The sequence below is a fragment of the Delphinus delphis genome, chromosome 7 (assembly GCF_949987515.2).
Source record: "Delphinus delphis chromosome 7, mDelDel1.2, whole genome shotgun sequence".
NCBI classification, from domain to species: Eukaryota; Metazoa; Chordata; class Mammalia; order Artiodactyla; family Delphinidae; genus Delphinus; species Delphinus delphis.
Genome location: NC_082689.1, coordinates 80414743 through 80435652, shown reverse-complemented (window position 1 = coordinate 80435652; position 20910 = coordinate 80414743). Strand labels below are relative to the sequence as shown.

At 36.3% G+C, this 20910-nt stretch overlaps 1 protein-coding gene across 1 annotated transcript; it reads right to left on the bottom strand.

Moving 5' to 3' along the window:
* Positions 1-625: 625 nt before the first annotated feature.
* MMADHC (metabolism of cobalamin associated D) lies at positions 626-19760 on the bottom strand. The gene is made up of 8 exons (XM_060016826.1): positions 19653-19760; positions 19085-19144; positions 15581-15725; positions 10120-10337; positions 7447-7552; positions 6713-6843; positions 2122-2208; positions 626-1150 (listed from the first exon to the last, which is right to left on the bottom strand). The coding sequence occupies exons 2-8, from the start codon at positions 19091-19093 to the stop codon at positions 956-958; spliced, it is 891 nt and encodes a 296-aa protein (XP_059872809.1). The 5' UTR covers positions 19094-19144; positions 19653-19760; the 3' UTR covers positions 626-955.
* Positions 19761-20910: the final 1150 nt, after the last annotated feature.

Below are 20910 nucleotides of genomic sequence, written 5' to 3'. Positions count from 1 at the left end.
ATCTCCATGTGATCATTTGAAAAACAGGCAGTTAATTTTAAAAATACAGAAAAATCCATTTCAATTAATTCATTTGGTAGAAGTTACTTGTTCTCCTGAGATTTATCTATATTCCTAATGACAAAAGACAAATCAAAGATGAGTCTAAGTTTAAAATGCTGTAAAAACAACTCTGTCCCACATGAGACATTTCTGTAAACTACTGCAGTTTCCATCTATTGCTAAATTTGGAGAAATATGACTTAGCAGCTGAAGCATAGTTTTGTCTGAGAATAAACTACATTTATCTGTCTCAACCCAGGAGTTAAGAATTATTTTTCACTATGTATAAAGTTGAGATTCATATTCTTTTATATGTAAAGTTTTAGTATTATCCTTATTCTTCTTTTCCTGTACATACATTATTTCAAAGTAATACTTAGATGGCACCAGGACATCTAACAAGTAATATAGTAAAAAGAAAATTAGAAAAAAGTTAAATCTACACTGAATCCAGATTTCTCAACTGCATTTATTAAAAAAAAAACCAAAAACGAAAAAACAAACTTTAAGAAGATTAATATTGTAGTTTCTTAGGAATCTTTAAGAATTATATTTTAAAAATACTGCAATGAAAAAACACATGTCATAACCAAATGTATGATTTATTTTTGGAGAAAAATAATTAAAACTGAGGTTTTTCCAATTAAGGGGAGAAATAACAATATGAGATCATACCCTGGTTACATGTTAGTTATCACATTCTATACAATGTGGATGTGCTCAAGATGTATGTCATGATATTATGAATGAACATTTGAAATTTAAAAATCACAAACCGCTTGCCAATATTGTAAATTCATAAATGTTGAAATAAATACCTACAAGGAATTAAATTTTGAAAACTGAAGCCTTTGACAGTGTATAGATCATCCCAAATGTTACAAATAGCAGAGCAAATAAGTTGACATTACTGCTAGTTTCCACTTAATTTCTTCATAATATGGCTCTCTGGTGTTGCATTAGTGAAGATACTTCCTACAACCACATGGGTACCCCAGAGACTGTGGCGAATCACTTTACAGCAACCAAGATCATCAACAGAGAATCCTAAATGTCGATAGCGTTCATCTGTCTCAAAAAGAGTGTTGTTTGTATATGGTCCAAAAAACTGGAGGAAATAAAACAAGTCATATTTTCATTAGCTAGAAAGATAATGAAGTAATAATTTTTATGCAAATACGAACACGTATCTATATAAATACTCTGAATATTTAAAAAATCAAATAAGAAATAAAAAGGTCACATGGAACACCTAACTGTCCTAATACCTCCTCTCCCCTCAATACCTGTGCATTCTGGAAATGAGAAATGAATGATCTAGCAGACTGCATATTACCTAGAACCAAATGCATAATATTATATGACCTTTAGAGATGAAATAAGAATTAGGCAATCATCTATGGTTCACTTTTGTAATTTTTAAGATAAGAAAACTATCAGAGTAAGTTTTTCATTTCTAGTACTCACTAAATCTTGACTTTGAAAAGAAATAGTATATATTCCTATTTTAAGATTGAAAAAATTACTATTTGTAGTTAAAAGATATACACAGAATGTAAAATATGACCACAATAGTGGTTCAGTTATTTTCTTTAAAGTATAGCTTTACAAATGTTAATTTCCAAAAAGTTACTTTTCTAAATATTTCTTTACCATCCATATTCTTAATTCTAAAAATAAGTGTGTGTTTCTTCCTTAATGAAACTATTGGATACTAAGTTTTAACTAATGAACAGTAAACACACTAATTCAATGTAATTCAAACAATACCTATTAATGAGGATGGAAAATAAATTTTAAAATTATTTTTAATGAAAAAAATTTAAAGTGATGGAGAAGCTTAACTATGAGTGCCAGAGGTCCCTCAAAGTTGTGAATTCAACAGACTCTTGGTACCTATTGTGAATTCAACAGACTCTTGGTACCTATTTTTATACCTCTTTGCATAAAATTGTGAGGTTTTCGAAGTCTTAAATGGTCTACTTTTACCAAGGTTATAATTATAAACAATTTTATAATAAAAATAATTCCTACTTCAAATTATATAATGTGGCTTTCAAAATGTATTTAATTACTCACTGCCAAACCAGATGATGGGTCAATAAAGTCAGCCCAATAGCCTTCAGCTCGAAGGGCGTAGCAAATTTCTTTAGCACCGCTGATGAACTGCATAGAAAAAGGCACAAATAATATGCTCAAAGCAGCAGCACAGAGTGTTTTATTTCTCAATAAATTTTTAAGATAAATATTTTTTGCTTCAGATAGAGAATACAATAAGATTAATAAACAATTAAAACTAATGATAAATTAAGACTGTAAAGTCCTAAGATTATTTTCACCAGTCCAAAAGATTAATGGTTCATATAATATTTTCATTTCTTTTAAAAAGTCTAAATTGTATATTTTTTTCTTCTAAATTATTTCCTATTTTAGGAACTATTTCTAATCACTTCTGTGCTATTAACTCCCAAATTTGTCATGGATTATAACCTACAGTTGCTATTTTGTATCATTACAGAGGTATTAGAAATAAGGTAAGAAAGGGAAAACAAAATATTCATAATGAAAAGATATGGACCATTCATTAATTTGAATGAAAGTTGGTTAAAAACATGTATTTGTTTGTGTGTCCTTCAAAAACACATCTACCCACTCACATAGTCATGAAATATTTCTGAAAAGGCACATAAAAATAATAAGATAAATGGATAGATTGGGTACAGGGCTGGACCACATACTTCCTTTTCACTATACACCTCTCTATCTTTTGTATTATGTATAAACATTACAGACCACATGCATGTATTAAAATCTTGGTCTTACCATCCTAATTCCTACAATGTCTTTATTAGCTTTATCAGAAGTCTAAGCAGTGAAAAAGACTAGAAGCAAATATTAGAATCAGATTAGAATGTTAAAAAAAAAAAAAGACAGACTATAAGTGTTGAAAGACAAGGGCACAGTTTCACTCACAGCTATAACAAAGTAACAGTTATCAAACTTGCCACTTGCTGAAAAATATAAAACTGACCAAAATATATGAGGCAACTGTTTTTAGACACTGAACAATAGGCAGACAAAACAGCAGCGGAGAAGGGAAACAAATAAGGTGATCCCCATATATGCTCCAGGCTTCTGTCTGGGGACACTCTCTTGTTGCAGGGCAAAGAAGTGGAGCCCAAGCAAAGTGATAGCGTCACTGAGCTGAAGGGGTAGAAAGCAAGAGTTCTGAACTGTTGAAGCATCTGGAATTTCTGGTGTAGGGTAATGGAGCAGAGGGAGATGCACAAATGGGCTTCCCATGTGGTCCGCGGAGCAATTTACCCTGGTTCAGTAGCCAAGGGTTGAGCTGTGCAGATACAAGGTGAGATTCCTCAAGGTCCAGCAGAGAGTGCCAGCTGCGGGGCTGAGAGCTGAATGGTGATATCAGGGGTCACGCACTACAGGGTAACGTGAATTTCTGGTCCACCTAGAGTGATGAGACCTCACTGAGCATCTCTGGCACTAACCTGAGATGCTCAAAAGTCCAAGCCTTGATAGCCCGAGGGCCAAACCTGGCTGGCTGCCTGCCTGTTTGTGTAAATACAGTTTTGCCGGAATGTAGCCATGCCTGTTCATTTATATATGGTCTGTGGTTGCTTTAACAATACATGGTAGAATTGAGTAGTTGAGAACCTATCACCTACAAAACCTAAAAATTTACCATCTGGCTCTTTACAGAAAAAGTTTGCTGATCCCTGCTATAGAGATATACAACTTTAACCTATTTTCTCCAAATACAGGCATATCTCATTTTTTTGGGCTTCACTTTATTGCACTTCGCAGGTAAGGTTTTTACAAATTGAAGGTTTGTGGCAACCCTGTGTCCAGAAAGCCTATTGGCAACATTTTTCCAATAGCATTTGCTCACGTCACGTGTCTGTTTGGCATTTCGGTAATTCTCTCAATATTTCAAACTTTTTCATCTATTATTATATTTGTTATGATGATCTGTAGTCTGTGATCTTTATTGATGTTTTACTACTATGACTCACTGAAGGTTCAGATGATGGTTAGCATTTTTTAGCAATAAAGTATTTTTAAATTACGGTATGTACTTTTTTTTAGACATAATGCTTTTGTACACTTAGACTACAGTACAGTATAAACATAACTTTTATATGCACTGGGAAACCAAAAAATCTGTGTGACTCACTTTATTGCGATATTTGCTTTATTATGGTGGCCTGGAACCTAACCTGCAATACTTCCAAGGCATGCCTGTACTTTCTTGTAAACTAATGAAAAACATTTAGATAATACTGTACTCTATAGGTTATTTTCATACTTAATATTTACACTTACTGCTGTATTTCATTAATTCTCATAATTCTTAAAAATAGGAAAACTGAGTATGGTTTAGGAAAGTCATTAGAATCATGTATCAATTTAATAAAAGATGTACCATACACAAAAACTACAAGGTGAACAAAACGATGCATTTAAATGTTTGCAAAGGTTAACTAAAAGAATCCCAAATGATCACAAAAAGAACCAGTTTAAGTATTTTTCTTAAAGATTTCTGCTTGGGACTTGCCTGGCAGCGCAGTGGTTAAGAATCCGTCTGCTAGTACAGGGAACATGGGTTCGATCCCTGGTCTGGGAAGATCCCACATGTGGACCAACTAAGCCTGTGTGTCACAACTACTGAGCCTGCACTGGGAGCCCGCGAGCTACAACTACTGAAGCCAGCACACCTAGAGCCCGTGCTCTGCAACAAGAGAAGCCACCGCAATGAGAAGCCTGCGCACCGCAACGAAGAGTAGCCCCCGCTCGCCACAACTAGGGAAAGCCCGTGTGCAGCAACGGGGACCCAACGTAGCCAAAAATAAATTAATTAATTAAAAAAAAAAAAAGATTTCTGCTCATCAATAGCAAACACTGACATCTGCTGGTAAAAAACTGAAATAAAGTAAACCACAACATATAATATCTACTTGGACAGTAAGCTATGTGTGGTTCTAAAATAACCACTAACATGTCTAAAATAAAAAATGTTTTTTCATAAAAAAATAAAATAGCTTTAGTCATTATAAAGTTTAAAATGCACATGATAAAGCGTGTTGCCATTTCAAAGGCTGGAAATTTTTTTTTTTTATTTATTTTATTTTTTGGCTGCATTGGGTCTTTGTTGCTGACTTACATCTATACGGGAGTCAGTATCAAATGAGGCTCAGAATCTTGAATGGTTCAAAAAGTAGGACTTACTAATACAATGCACATATCAGAGCAAACTCTCTAGTGTCTAAATGGTAGTATACATTTACTAATCATTGTCAATATATAAATAGAAAATGTTTATTGAGTTATTATGTATTTAAATTTCACTTCTCCAAATTCAGATCTTTTAAAGATCAGAGAGAATGCCTTATGCCTCTCTGTAATTTCTTTGTTAGCTGGCATATATAACTTGCTCATGATTATTAATTACCACATGGAATTTATTAGTAAAGTTATATGTGGGACATTTAAGTATGAAGTCATTACCATAAAATACTCTATTGAGTATGTAAATAATATTTTTATAAATGAAGAGAACCATACATCCAACCCTAAAGAAAATATAAAATAATTCCAAATATTATCCTGTATGTAAATTACTAAAGAGAATTTTTTCAACTATAGTTAGCTAAGGTGTCCAAGTGAGCTAATCCCAACATGTCATACAGGCAAAGGAATATTCCTTTCTATCTTGTAGAGAAAGAAATTGATATAACTGAACATCAAGCTCTTAGATAAATAATTATATAATTTTTAAATATAAGACTTTAAGTTACTACTTCTCATTTCTCAGGTTGGTAAAAATGAAAAGTAATGCTAATATCCAGGGTAAAGGTGAGAGCATATATACTAGGACAGTCTTTTTGGCGGTCAAATTGGCAGTATCTTTCAAAACTTAAAATGAATATACCCTCCGATTTCCCTATTTAGGAATATGTAAGTATGTACAAAAAATATATGTACAAATATATTCACTGCCTGTAATAGCCTAAGTTTGATTTTCAACTTATAAATGACTAAAAATTTTTTTAAATAATTTAAAAAATTTACGGTTTGCCCATGCAATGTAATATTACACAGATTTTTACAAAGAATGAAATAAAATCTATGCGTAATGTTATGGAAAGGTGTCAAAACATATCTTCTAAGTTAAAAGCAAAGGATGGGAAAAAAATGTGGGTATATACATTATATTATTATTGTACTGTACACTGTTATTGTTTACCCCTTTAAGAAGGCTGAGGTATTTTCACTTTTTACTTGACATGCTTGAGAGAGAGAGAGAGAGAAAGAGACATGGAGGGGGAGAGAGGATCAGAGAGAAGGAGAGAGAGATGGGTATGAAGAGTTAATTTTACATTTTTGTTGTTTACTATATTCCCAAATTTCCTAAAACATAAATTTAAAAAAAACTGAGGAAGTACTGGACAGAATCTAAGTTTTTCAAAGACACTAAAAAAAAAAATTGTGGTATTTTTATTCTCAGAAAACATGTTAAGTTTTTTAGTACTGGAATACATTAGCAGAGAATTAGTAAAGGCTAGAAAAAATAGCCATCATTTTAAAACACTGGTTCATTGGTATTTAAATAAGATCATAAAATTAAATTGTCAGCAGCTGAAAGAATTACCTTTTCTAAGAGCATTTCTCTTTCAGTTTCTACCTCCTCACTCCAAACAGTCATATCATTCTTAGTTTTCTGTGTTACAGTCAGAATCATTAGTTTGTTGGTGGCTACTTCTGGAAACAGTGATTCAAAATCTGTAAGTGAAATAAGAATAAAACTCCAGAAAAAAATAAATTTTTTAAAAAAAGAAACAGTTCATAAAATACTTTAGAAAAATGATGATTAAGTTAAATTATTATGGTACCAAGTTAGGTTTATAAATGCATATTAGTTTTGAAAAGGATGAAATGCATTTAGTTTTGGTTTACTTCTGCTCTTTTTGGATGAACGAAAATATATTGCCAACAATTCTGAAGAGTAAGTTGGGTTACATGTTCTTGGTCTTGTAATTTAAAAAAAAGTTTATTATTAAGATTTTTCTCAGTAGTACTAATGTATTAGCTCATGGAAATTATGGCTGTAATAATCACCCAGGAGTGGGATGACTTTAGGAAAAGATTTAGGAAAAAAGTTATTAAAAATTCTACTATTCCTATCTAATGGCAGCATGAGGTCAGATGTCAGGGGACACTTGAAAGCCTTATCTTGGCCAGGCAATCATCATTTCCAGCTAGACATATTAAAATACTAAGTTATAAAGCATTACGATTCCTATGGAGTACATTATTCAACACATTAAAAAATTAGTGACATTATCTAACACACACTAGTGTAAATATGAATAAAGCACAACATACCTCTTCGCAGCAATTCCGGACATGTTTGGATTGCACACTCTACTTTGGCACTTTCAAAGTAAGTTTCCGCACTGTTAATTTCTTGCTCAACAGGTACATCATTACCCTAAGGTGGAATAAGAAATATAAGTAAACAAAATCTGGAGTTCAAATAAAATATCTTGCCTGTTATAAACCTGTTTTCCCTAGAAAGTTTTTTCAGTAATCCTAACCTAGCTGGTGATGGGGTAATAGGCAGTGTTTTCTTACATACTCAAACTTTTCTCTATGATGAATGTAATATTTGAAAATTTAAAAAAAATGTTGAATTAAAAAAAGGAACATATAAATACCCTGATATTCTAAGACTTAATATGAATAGACGTTGGCTAAAAAACTAACTAAAATGCGCCATTATTGTGTCTTACAATGTTACCTCTTCTGATATTCTGTTATATCTAATTATCCTTCCTTTTGTTGTATAATCTGTAAAATGAGGATAAGAACACTAACTTACAAAGCAACATGATTAAACATATAGCTTCTCCAACAGGAAGTGCTTAGAGGCTTTTATTCAACAGAAATTTACAGGGTGCCTATTATACACTAGACATTATAAACAGGAACAGGCACTACAATGGTAAAAAATCCAGTCTTCACTCTTAGGTATATAAGAGTTAGTAGAAGAAAAATGCATGAACAAATAAATGCAATCCATATCAGAAATGCTATATAGTTATAACGGAAGTCTTCTGGAGGTATAGATGGGGAAGAAACTTGCTTTGCGGGCAGAAATCAGGAAAAGGTTGAAATCACGTTTGAGTTACATATTAATTAACATGTGTGTCTGACAGATAAAGAATAGACAGACTATAGGTTAAGAATTCAGGAGGAAAAAAACAGTCCAGCAAGAGATAATAACGTGCAAAGGCATACAATGGTCAAAGGGAATGGTGTAATTTTAAAAAAATGAAAATATGCTGTTATTGGAGAACAGAAGGAGTAGGAAGTAGTGGGAAGTAAGGTGAGAAAGATAAGGGATCAAAATTGTGGAAAGCCATTTATGCCACATTATGAAATTTTGAAAAAGCAATGAGGAATATCAACATGCGATATAAAAAGCTAATGACAGTATTACTGTAGAGGATGTATGGCAACGAGGAAGAGCAGGTGACAGACCAGTAACAGCCAACAATTACTGATCACTTAGTGTAATAAGTATTTTACATACATTTTCACATTTAATCCTCATAGCAACTTTGTAGGCCAGGGATTATTATTATCCTCATTTTACATATAAAGAAACAGAGGCTCAGAAAGGTGAAGTAACTTTCTCAAGGTCACAAAATTAAGTAAATGGCTGAGTTAATCTCTGAATACAGATTTATCCTATCTCCACAGTCCATCATACTATAATGCCTATAAAAATTGAGGTAAGATAAGGAGGCGCTGAACTTTGGCAGTATTAGTGAGAATTGAAGGTACACAAATTATTTAAGAGCTACTTTCAGAGATAGAAGCAATGTAATTCTGTCACTATTTACAGGGGTATGATGAAAAGAGGAGTCAAGGTTGGCACTATAATTTTTATTTTTGGGACAGTGGGAGGATGACTAAGTCACTTATACTACTGACAACATGGGAATAAGGACAAGTTTTGAGAGAAAAAGGACTAATTCAGTACTAGACGTGTAAAATCTTGGGACTTCTGAGACATCCAGATAAAGATGTTTGGCAGGCAGATAGTAATATAGAACCAGAAATGTCAGAAACAGAAATAAGAAGCTAGGAAATATGAATACACAGCCTGTGGAGAAAGCCAAGGACTTAAGTGACCGGGGAGCAAGTCAAATGAGAAAATGAAGATCAGAGACATTTGGGAAATATCATGTAACTGGTAGACAGAGGAGGAGTCAAAAAGACTGAGAAGGAATATCTGAGATAAAAAGTCAGGGGAGGTCAACTGTGTCCCAGTGTTAGGTTATCTGATATCACCCATAATTTGAGGGGTTGCTGCTTTTAATAATATGGCTTTGATCAAAATCTCAACCTGAAGCTATATAGAAATATGAAAAATGATAAGGATCGGGGTTTGAAAGAAACTCTGAAATGCATGTAACTTTCCATTTGAGTGAGCAATGAGCAATACTAGTTTTAAAATGCATTTAAAAATTCATATGCGATACCAGTTTAAAAAACTCATTAAAAAAAACCCTCAGGAATTGTTTTTACAAAAGCTATTTAAAAATCCTCCTCTTCAGTCTACTGTATCCAGAGTTTCAGAGATCTCAAAATTTTCTTTTTAAATGGCTAGAGGAATATAAAACTAGTCGGAATTTGGTCCATATATAAATTACAATTACCATTAATAAAAGTGAAAAACAGGGAATATAAATTTCCAGTTATAGAATTAAGTTATTTATATTTGAAATAAACATTTAGTAAAAAAATATATTTTTGAAGAATTATTTAATTACCTAAAAGAGACTGCAATGTAGTTAGGTGAAAAAAATTATATAGCAAACGCTATGTACAGGACAATGCCAAGCTTTTAAAAGCTATATATGTTGTTCCTGTTTATACTGGACTTAAATAGATTTTTTTTTTACTTTTTCAATGAAAGTAATATGTTCAGTTATCAGAAATTAATATAGCATTAATAATTAGAAAAACAGAATGACCTTAACAACTTACCTGAAATTCATTCACATATTGTGCCATAACAAACTCATGTCTTTCGCTCGATAAAGGTTCTGCTAGAACATCAGGTAAAGTTTTATGAACCTGGCTTTTCTTCTGTGATGTGGTCCCATTGAGGTGACAATCAAAACCTATGTTCCCAGGAAGCTGGAATCTCTGATCCTGAGGTCCAAATGGTCCCATAGTTTCATCGGGCCAAACTGTTCGAGAGCCTAAAGAGGAACGACAAAATGAATCATTTTCTCCTTACTAGTTAAGTACATTGGTAGACTGAAAGAATGTTCTTCTTCCAATTAGGTATTTTTTTTTAGCTAACCAATAGTTGTTTGAAGTTTGCTTTCCTGTGTAAATATAAATTAGTTTGTTTCATGTTATTCCAAAAGACTAATCAAAGCAACCAGCTGTCAGCTCATAGGTAATTCCATTACTAGGGAAAGAATTCAATAAAGTACTGTAAATGTAATTCTTTTTTTTTTTGGCCATGCTGTGCGGCTTGTGGGATCTCAGTTCTCTGACAAGGGACTGAACCTGGGCCATGGCAGTGAAAGCCCGGAATCCTAACCACTAGGATTACCAGGGAACTCCCACACTATGTAATTCTTGACAGTCATTAAAAAGAATATGGTAAATCTTTACTGATAGTGAACGAAGTCCAGTACATATTACATTAAAAGAAAAAGCTAAGTCAAAGAACAGCATATATGACATTTATTTTTCATCCTTATATTTGTGTTTTTAAATACAGTAAAAAAAACATCTGTAAGGAAAGACATCAGACTTAATGGTGGCTACCCTTGGGGAGGGGCATTCAACTGCTGTTACCTGGTGGCACAAAACATTAATGGACTGGAAAAAAATCTTGTACGAACCAATGTGACATAATGCCCTGTTTACCAGCTACATGAGTTAATATGGATTTAATACTTACAGAAGAATAGACCACATTTTTATTCCTGTAAAACTTAAAAAAATCCTGACATATGAAAAATTCAAAAAGATCCAGAAAAGAATAAATTAGAAAATCAAATGAAGAAATACTCAGAGTAGGAATTTTGTTTAGAGAAAGGAAGGGACAACTGCTGCAGACTTTAGCTGGCAATAAAAATATTTATAAATTTATAAAACTTATAAAAAATTTATAAAAAAATTTATAAAAAAAAATTTATAAAAAAAAATTTATAAACTCTGCCAGAACTGAGTGACTAAAAACGACCATGTCAATATGGCTGCCCCCATATCGCTCTTCCATACCTATGACAGACATCACCCATCAACTGCAGAACATTTCCCTGCTGAACACAGACACTGTCACATGATTCTCAACCTAAACACTCTAGCCCAGTATGTCTCAAACTTTTAATTATTTAAGAATCATCTAAGATCTTCTCAAAATGCAGATTCTGATTTACTAGGTCTGCAGTGGGGCTAAAAATTCTTCGTTTCTAAACAGTCCCAGATGATGCTGATGCTATGCCATGCTATGCTATGCTGGTCTGCAGATCACACTGAGTAACAAGGCTCTCGACAGCCACTAATGATTGACTGGAGTCAGTTCACAAACTTAAACTTACCAGCTATTTTGAAGAACATGGGTTCTACAGATTATTCAGATCTGTTTCTTTAAATAAATATCCCATATTAACAGTGAATTTGAGCATATTTTCAAATGTTTACCAGTCATTTAGGTTTTCTCCTACAGAAATAGCCTGTTCAAATCCATTTTTGAAATTTGTTTGGTTTTCTACTGGGTTTTCTTTCTCCTATTGATCTACAAAAATTCTTTATATAGTTGTCCCTAGTTATTCACAGGGGACTGCTCCCTGGACCCCCACAGATACCAAAATCTGCATATGCTCAAGTCCCTTATATAAAAGGGCATATCTCTACTGACCTTTGAACAACTGAGGGGTTAGCTGTTCAAACCCTGCATGCAGTCAAAAATCTGAGTATAATTTATAGGCAGTTCTCTGTATAGTCGGTTCCACATCCTCAGATTCAATGAACCGAGAATTGTACCGTACTTATTTAGTTTTGAAAAAAATCTGCGTATAAAGTGGACCTGAGCAGCTCAAAACCATGTTGTCCAAGAGTCAACTGCACGCACATATACTGTAACCTTCGTACATCACATCCTCCTGTATACTTTAAATCATCTCTAGATTACCTATAATATCAAAAACAATGTAAATGATATGGTGTGTGGCAAATTAAAGTTTTGCTTTTTGGAACTTTCTGGAATTTTTTTCCTCAAATATTTTTAATCCTTGGTTGGTTGAATGTGAGGATGAAGAACCCATGGATAAGGAGGGTTGGCTGTATATTCACAATGCAAACCCTTTACATATTCTGAGTGACAAATCTTTCATTTATGATAGATGTATATTGAGCCTTCAGATTATGAAAATTGAGGAGTAATCAGAGATGGAGTTAGAAAACTGGACCAAGAAAACCAGGGGAGGCTTTGCATGCCCAAGTGAACTTATATTACACTGTAAGTAATGTGTTGCATGAAAAACGATTCCATGGGCAATTCCTTTAGAATACATCAGGTAAAGTTTCTAAGAGCGCTCCCTGAATATTTTAGCGTGTATTATAAACCTCTACGATAGGACTATGGTATAAAGCATTTCTCCAAGTTAACTAATCACAGAGCTTAAAAAAATTTTTTTTTCATCCTTGAACAATGATTCATAGCTTGGGAATAGTTTAGGAACTGCTACTGAAAGCAGTGGGAGATAATCGAGGCTTATGAAGGAAGTGACATGATTTAAAGTATTTTAGAATGATTGATAGTGGTGCACAAGATGGATAAGAAAAAGCAGACTTTGATTTAATAAACACTCAAAGTGACAGCTACATTTAAGAAATTCAGCAAAGAATCAAGAAGTAGTAACATAGTTTAATAGGATCAAAAGAAGATTTGTTTCAGGGAGGACTGTGTGCTCAAAGATCATTAGAAAAACACTAAAGTTCAAGAAAATAAGTTTTAGAAACCAATATTCAATCTTCTTTTAAAAAATACTGTAACTTTCTGGTATAAATATTTAGGCAAGAGCTCTGATTTTATTTTCAGTGGGATAAACTCAACTTTAGAAAATCAGTAAAACCTCAAGAAGAAATACAGTAAGTCCCCTACACATGCATGAGTTCCAATCCGAGAGTGTGTTCATAAGTCAAATAAAGTTAGCCTAGGTACTCAACTAACATAATCGGCTAGCATATAGTACTGTACTGTAATAGGTTTATAATACTTTTCACACAAGTAATACATAGAAAACAAACACAAAAAATAAAGACCTTTAAATCTTACAGTAGAGTACCTTGAAAAGTACAGTAGTCCAGTACAACAGCTGGTGTACAGGGCTGGCATTGGGTGAACAGGCAAGAAGAGTTACTGACTGGAGGAGGGAGAGGAGGTGGGAGATGACAGAGCGGAAGGATCATCAGCAAGGAGATGGAGGGCAAACTGCAATTTCACTGATGCCTGACGTGGATGGCACAGGCTCTGCTTCCTTGCTGGACTCAATTCTATCTACCCTCTTGAAAAAACAATCCAGTGATGTCTGGGTAGTAGGTCTTTTTTTCTCATCATAGATGACATGGTAGCAGTGGATTGCATTCTGAATGGCTGCTGCAACCTCTGTGTACTGTTCTACATTTTGGTCCTGTGCCTCAAAAACTAACAGTGCCTTCTCAAATAAAGAAAAACCCCTTGCATCATGAATCTCTTCGGTTCTTCAGTTACTTCTTCTTCCTCTTGTCTCTTTTCGTCCTCTCTTGCCCTCCAACTCCATCAGGTCTTCATTAGTAAGCTCCTCATGGTGCACAGCAAGGATTTCAATGAAGTTGTCCTCTTGCAGATCTAGCTCCAGCTTCTCGCTGAGGGTCACTAAGTTGCTGAAGACCTCTTTGGACTCCTCATCCACCTTTCAAATCCACGAAAATTGTGAACAAACTGCAGGCAAAGGTTCTTCCAAACCCCATTCATGGGTATGGCCGTAACCTCATGCCAAGCAAAGTCAATGTTTTTTATGGCCTCGTGGATGTTACAGTCCTTCCAAATTGTCACAAGGTTGTTCCTGATTCGTCACTTGCCTTTACTGCCTGATGAAAACTGTGACGTAAATAATATTTCTTGAAAGTTGCTATAACTCCCTGGTTCATAGGTTGGATGAGAGATGTAGTATTCGGTGGCAGATGCACTACTTTGATGTTGGGATGAAAGTCGTCCATGAATGGGGGGTGGCCCAGAGCACTGCTGAGCAGCAAAAGAATGTAGAATGGGATGTCCTTCTCCAAGCAATACTTCTCTACCTCTGGGATAAAGTGGTGGAAAGACCAGTCCTGGAAAATGGCCTGTGTGACCCAGGTTTTGGGGTTACTCTCCCACACAACAGGAAGAGAGCCCTTGGCTATGTTTTTAAGGGCTCCTGGGTTCCCTGAGTGATAAACTAAGAGAGCCATATCGCTTCATATCGCTGGAAAGAAGCATTGCCACCAAACAACAGAGGTAGCCTATCCTTTGCTGCTTTACAGCCTGGCATCAACTTTTCCCCCTTACTGATGTAACTTTTCCTCTGGCATCCTCTTCCAGTACAGTCCTGTCTCATCCACATCAAAAACCTGCTCAGGTGAATACGCACCTTCATCAATAATTTCTCGAAGCATTTCAGGAAATTCCCGGTCAGCTACCATATCTGCACTTGCTGCCTTGACACTTACTTTTACATTGTGAAGGTTGGCTCTAGCCTTGAACCGATGAAACCAGCCATGGTTGGCATTAAAAGATGTGCCCTCTGATTCTTTGCCGTGTTTCAAGTCTCCATAAAGGCTTTTAGCTTTCTCTTGAATCAGCATTAAGCTGAGTGGGACTTGACGCTGATGCTGACCCTGCACCCACATACTAAGAAGTTTCTCCAACTCCTTCATCACTTTTCCACGCTTCTTCGATATTATTGTCAACATCATCGGCACAGCAGACTTCATGTGTTCCATGACCTTGTCCTTGTTCTTTAGAATCATGCTGATGGTTGAACGATGCATGTTATAAGAATGAGCAACGTCTACCTTCTTTTCGCCTCATTCCACTCTCTCAATTATTTTCACTTTTGTTTCCATTGTTATTGCTTGGCGCTTCTTAGCAATACCAGCTATACGCTGCTTTTACGCTTGCTTCCGGACATCCTGGGCTTGAAATAAAGATACTGTACTACTGTACTCTATACAGTACCATAAAGTACACAAAAGCGCAACCACTTGTAGAGAATGCACACACGTGACAATGTACACCAGACATGTGAACTAACTTGCGTGACTGGTCACGCGAACTCGTGTTCACATCTCTGAAAGTTCACAACTTGAAGGTTTGTATGTAGGGGACTTACTGTATTACAGGAAACACAACTCAGAAGGTTATGAAACAATTATAAGTAAAGCAATAATAACTTTTACATACAGATATCTGGAGGTGCAGTGGCCACATGAGACTCATCAGAACCTGAAGATCCTGCAGTTGAAAAGGCTCTGGGATTGACAACCCTTTTAACTAAAGAGCAAAATCCTGGGAGATAGGAAACCAGTCTGGCTCTGTTACAGAGCACCTAAGAAGGACACAAAAATCAAAATTATTCTGGATATAAATGCTATACTAACACAGACAATCTCTGGCAAATCCTCACATTGCAATATATCTTTTAAAACCAATGTTTATTCTACTATTATTGAGCAGCTACCATAGGATAAGCATCATGTACATTTATAATTTTAGAAGTAAATACAAATATTTAAAAAACAAGTAATAAGTTACTTTGGGTAAAAATATATGGCTTTCCCAAGGCCAGAATTAAGAGTGCCATACAGAAAGAATGGGAACCTCTAAAAGTTGCCCTATTTAGTGATGACACTAAAAAGGTAACACAACTGATAAGATTCTATTCTCAAAATAAAGAACTTTCAAAACCTCTCCTAGAAACAAAACCTATTTACTTTCTAACTCTTCTCTTCTTTTACTGCTGTAAATTGTACTAATTATCTACCATACCATCTTTCCTCTTTCTTTAATGGCAATGTCCACTTTCCTCCGTTTTAGCACACAACTTTGTGATACATTTTCTGCTCTTATGTTCATTCCCTAGACTCTGAGGTCAGTTACAATGGACGAATGTGTAAACATCTTTCACGTATAAACTTTCATCAAAATACTTAAGTCAGAATAATCTAATGCAGGGGTTGGCAAACTATAGCTGAATATAGCCTTCTGTCTGTTTTGGTGAATAAAGTTTTATTGCCATACCCATTTATGTATGGTCTGTGGCTGCTTTCATGTCATAATGGCAGAGTTAAGTAGCTTCACAGAGACTCTACGGCCTACAAAGCCTAAAATATTTGCTATCTGGCTCTTTATATTAAAAAAAGAAATCGCTGACTCTTAGATTAGTGGAAAACATGTAAGAACAAATACTATATCATCTGTGAAATGCTATCAAAAGATCTGAATAATTAAGAGACCCTTGAGGACATAGGCAAAAAGTTTCATGGAGGATATACTTAGTTGTGAAGAAATAGAAATTTGCTGGGGAAAGGGCATTTCAATGAGTGACTATCAGGAACAAAGGGATGGAGTCATAAAGGATGTACTCAGAAGAGTGACAAGTTCACTGAAGGTGGATATAAGGTAGTGCAGTAAAAAACAAGCTTGAAAGTTAACTTGTGGGCAACTTTAAAAGGCTTTATACGTGACACAGACAGGAAAGGGCCTGTTATATCAAGATAATAAATCAGAATTTTAACCTGTAGGCAGGGAGGAAAAGAGTAAACTGATAAAAATAAAGGATGTTTTAAGGAATGTACCACTAAGGGCAGTGTAGAGAATGGAGTGGGATTAGAAAGCTGGTATGAAAAATAGTTACCAGGATGTTGAAATAGTCTAGATACTGTAGAATCACTCTTTTTCCCTTTCACATAGTATTCTGAAATCCAGCCCTGTGTTCCTTCTGATTTTCTCATCCTAAGTACAAGAATACATCCTAACTGGTCGTTCTACTTCTCTGACATAATTTCTTACTCATTTTATCCCTCCTTCTCTTACTCCACTCTTTAGTCGCATAAAAATATCTACCCAAGTCTTCCCATATTTCTCTGCCTTCTTTATTCTGCCACAAGATTTCTTCTGCTAAAACGTCCTTTTCCCTCTCCTCCTAGGCCTGGCAAATTCCAACTCTTTCTACAAGATCTGGATAGACAGAACCTCCTTTATATGTCTTCAAAATGCAAGACCTGTCTCCAGAGCATTCTGCCCACCTGAAAATTTAAGCATCTTCCCTTGGGTGTGCACCCAACCTGCTCAGAGACAAAAATGGTAATTCTCAGTGGTACAAGAAATTTGAATTGTATATCAACATTGAGCAATTGTGATATTTCACACAAAAGATCCAGACTTTCAGCTGTTCTTACAAACTCCAAAGATCTGGCAGTGCTGGATTCACATTCCCAAATGACATTAGTTGGCAACACATCACTGTAGCTAAGGAAAGGCTGCTCCCTTTATATCAGAAATGAGTATTTCAGTTTGTACAAGTCCCCACCAAGGCTTCTTAATTGACCTGTTCAGCCTCTGAAGCATAGACATACCTGACCCATGCTATGTATGCAAACTAAATTGTTGAAGACATACATATCTATCTTCATGTTTCATTAGTAACATCCATTCAGCACTTAAAATGCACATAAACGAACACAAATTTTTAAACATATATTTGAATATTGTTTTATGTAAACTTCTAACAATAAAAGTATCCTTCAAAATACCTACTGGATTAATTTATTCATTCAAATCAAAATAAAGCCAGGTCAAATATTAGCATACTACTCTAACTGGTATCTTTCCTTTGAGAGTAGCACATGCTCCTTTTACAACATTCCCTTCCTATGATTATGGCTAGGTATAAATTCACCTTAACACACGGGATACACTAGTGGTCTACTTTTACGACTTGGCCTTATAGTCTTACCATTAGGCTATTACTTAATATATCATATTTGACTACAGGAATACTCTCCTGGCTAACTGTTGCCATATTAGTCTTCCTAACACACAGCTCTAATTAAATCACCAAAATTTAAAGAATAAAGTCCAAATTACTGGGTTTGGCATTCAAGACTCTCTATTACATGATTCCAAATCCACAATCCAACCTTCTCACTTATCTCTTTCACACATTTTACATTCAGGAAGACAGAACTGACTTCCTGATTTTTGAAAGGGGGGGTGTCTTTGAATATACCTCCTGCTCTGCCCAACCAAACCTCAGATTATCTAATCCCACCCATCTTTCAAACCTCAAATGCTTCTCTGATTAAGTGAACACAAACCCCTACTTTTCCCTCTCCACAAAGCTCTGAATCTGCACTGTACCTTTGTGTAGGTTTTAAAATTAGTTTCTACTCTTATTGTAATTGTTTTAAAATATGTCTTGTGTTCCCTATGGCAGGATGCGTTTGAGTAATCGCTGTACTGTTACAGTGAATAAATCTCTATGGCCTGTGAGAATAATATCTCTTGCGCCCATTTTGTAGTATTTGGAAGGTGACTTCCTATACTGAAACTGCTACAAAACCTTCAGTTTACCTAACCAAAGAAACAGAAAACGGCTTAAAAATAATTCTAAATATTTACTGAAATAATGTCTTTTAAAACTACTGAAAGGGTGCTGGCACTGAATTTATTTCTAAAAACGAATTTATAGAAATAAATAGACGTGTATTGAGAAATATGTTGCGTTCAAACTACCCGCAAAGCATATCAACCTAATTCACATCCCTTGCTTCCCTTGCCATTTCCGGTACACTAATCACGAGAAACATTATGCCATCAATGCTATTATCATTAAACCCGTCCTTCCTAACGAGTTCCCAAACTATTTTATTACTATACTGCTTCTTAAGAGGCTAATTTACTCACATTGGCCATTTCTGGCGGGAAGGGCAGGCGAAAAATATCTTCCCTTTTGTAAAGTTATTCCTGGGAAAGGACAAAACAAACAGGCCGGTGACGGATTAAGCTCTAACAACAGATCACTGGGGTAACGTCCACCACCGCCTATTGTGTGTCCCTCCACCGAGACAGGACCAAAGTCCAAGCTCTCCCCGAACCCCAAAATTCGCCCCCCGCCCCCACAGGGCACAGCTCGCTGCCCATAGGAGGGCGTGAGGCGCTCAGCCCGCCCGGTTCGAGTCCGCGAATGGGACTCGACTCCGACTAGATTGGGGTGGCCAATGAGGAGCTCCACCGGGATGGAGTCCTGAGGCTCGAAGTAGATATTTTAACACCGGTCAGGGCTGCCCGACGACAGAAGCAAAGGTGCCAGCAGAGATGAAGGATGAGTAAGCGAAAAGGATCCTAAAGACAGAGTGCCAGGACGACTGGCGACAGCGATAGGGACCCTGTGGGAATAGAGGAAACACCGGGAGCTGCAGCCCGAAGATGGGCGAATTTGGATGGGGCTAACGCGGGCGGAAACCATACGTACCAGTCTACGCCGCCGCCTCCAAGTGTTGGAGACCCGGACTCTTCCCGTCTTCAAAATGGCGGCGCGACAGCAGAGCGGGTAGCGCCGAAGCTGGCAGTGCCCAGACTGAAGGAGTTGCTCCTGAGCACATCGATGAGAAGGATCGCCGAGCCGATGATGCGCACGCGCACAGGAGGCCCACGTAGAGCCGCCCTTCCATTGGATAGTCCCCCGCCGCGACGTGGGCGGAGATAAAGTGACGCGCGGATGACCTGGGAGCCTGGAGGCTTGAGCTCTGGAGCTGGGTTTAGGCAGCCGTTTAATTTCGTGCATTAACTCACTGAACTGAGGTATTTGAAAACCTCCTCTCTCCCTAAGACTTTCTTATTGCCTCCAAGAGGTAAAGTTTTCTGTTCATTGTGTGTGGTTTTTTTTATTTTTCAAGAAATCACTGTTTTTGAGAATAGGGCACTTAACGTTTTCCTTTATGTACCAGGCCTTTAAAATAGGCGCAATAAATACATATCCCCTTATTTATAAAGAGTATATAGGGCTTCCCTGGTGGCGCAGTGGTTGCGAGCCTGCCTGCCGATGCAGGGAACACGGGTTCGTGACCCGGTCCGGGAGGATCCCACATGCCGCGGAGCGGCTGGGCCCGTGAGCCATGGCCGCTGAGCCTGCGCGTCCGGAGCACAGGCTCCGCAACGGGAGAGGTCGCAACAGTGAGAGGCCCGCGTAATGCAAAAAAAAAAAAAAAGTAAAGAGTATATAATTTTCATTTGTCAGTTACGTTTAAAGACAATTAACTGAAGTTCATACTGATATATTTAGTTGGGTCATGTTGGGCAATTAGTGTCTCTATTTTAGTTTCCTCCCTTCTAAAATGGGAATAAATGGATAAAGAAGATGTGGCACATGTATACACAGGAATATTACTCAGCCATAAGAAGAAACGAAATAGAGTTGTTTGTAGTGAGGTGGATGGACCTGGAGTCTGTCATACAGAGTGAAGTAAGTCAGAAAGAGAAAAACAAATACCGTATGCTAACACATATATATGGAATCTAAAAAAAAAATGGTTCTGATGAACCTAGGAGCAGGACAGGAATAAAGACACAGACATAGAGAATGGACTTGAGGACACGGGGAGGGGGAAGGGGAAGCAGGGACGAAGTGAGAGAGTAGCATTGACATATATACACTACCAAATGTAAAATAGATAGCTAGTGGGAAGCAGCCGTATAGCACAGGGAGATCAGCTAGGTGCTTTGTGACCACC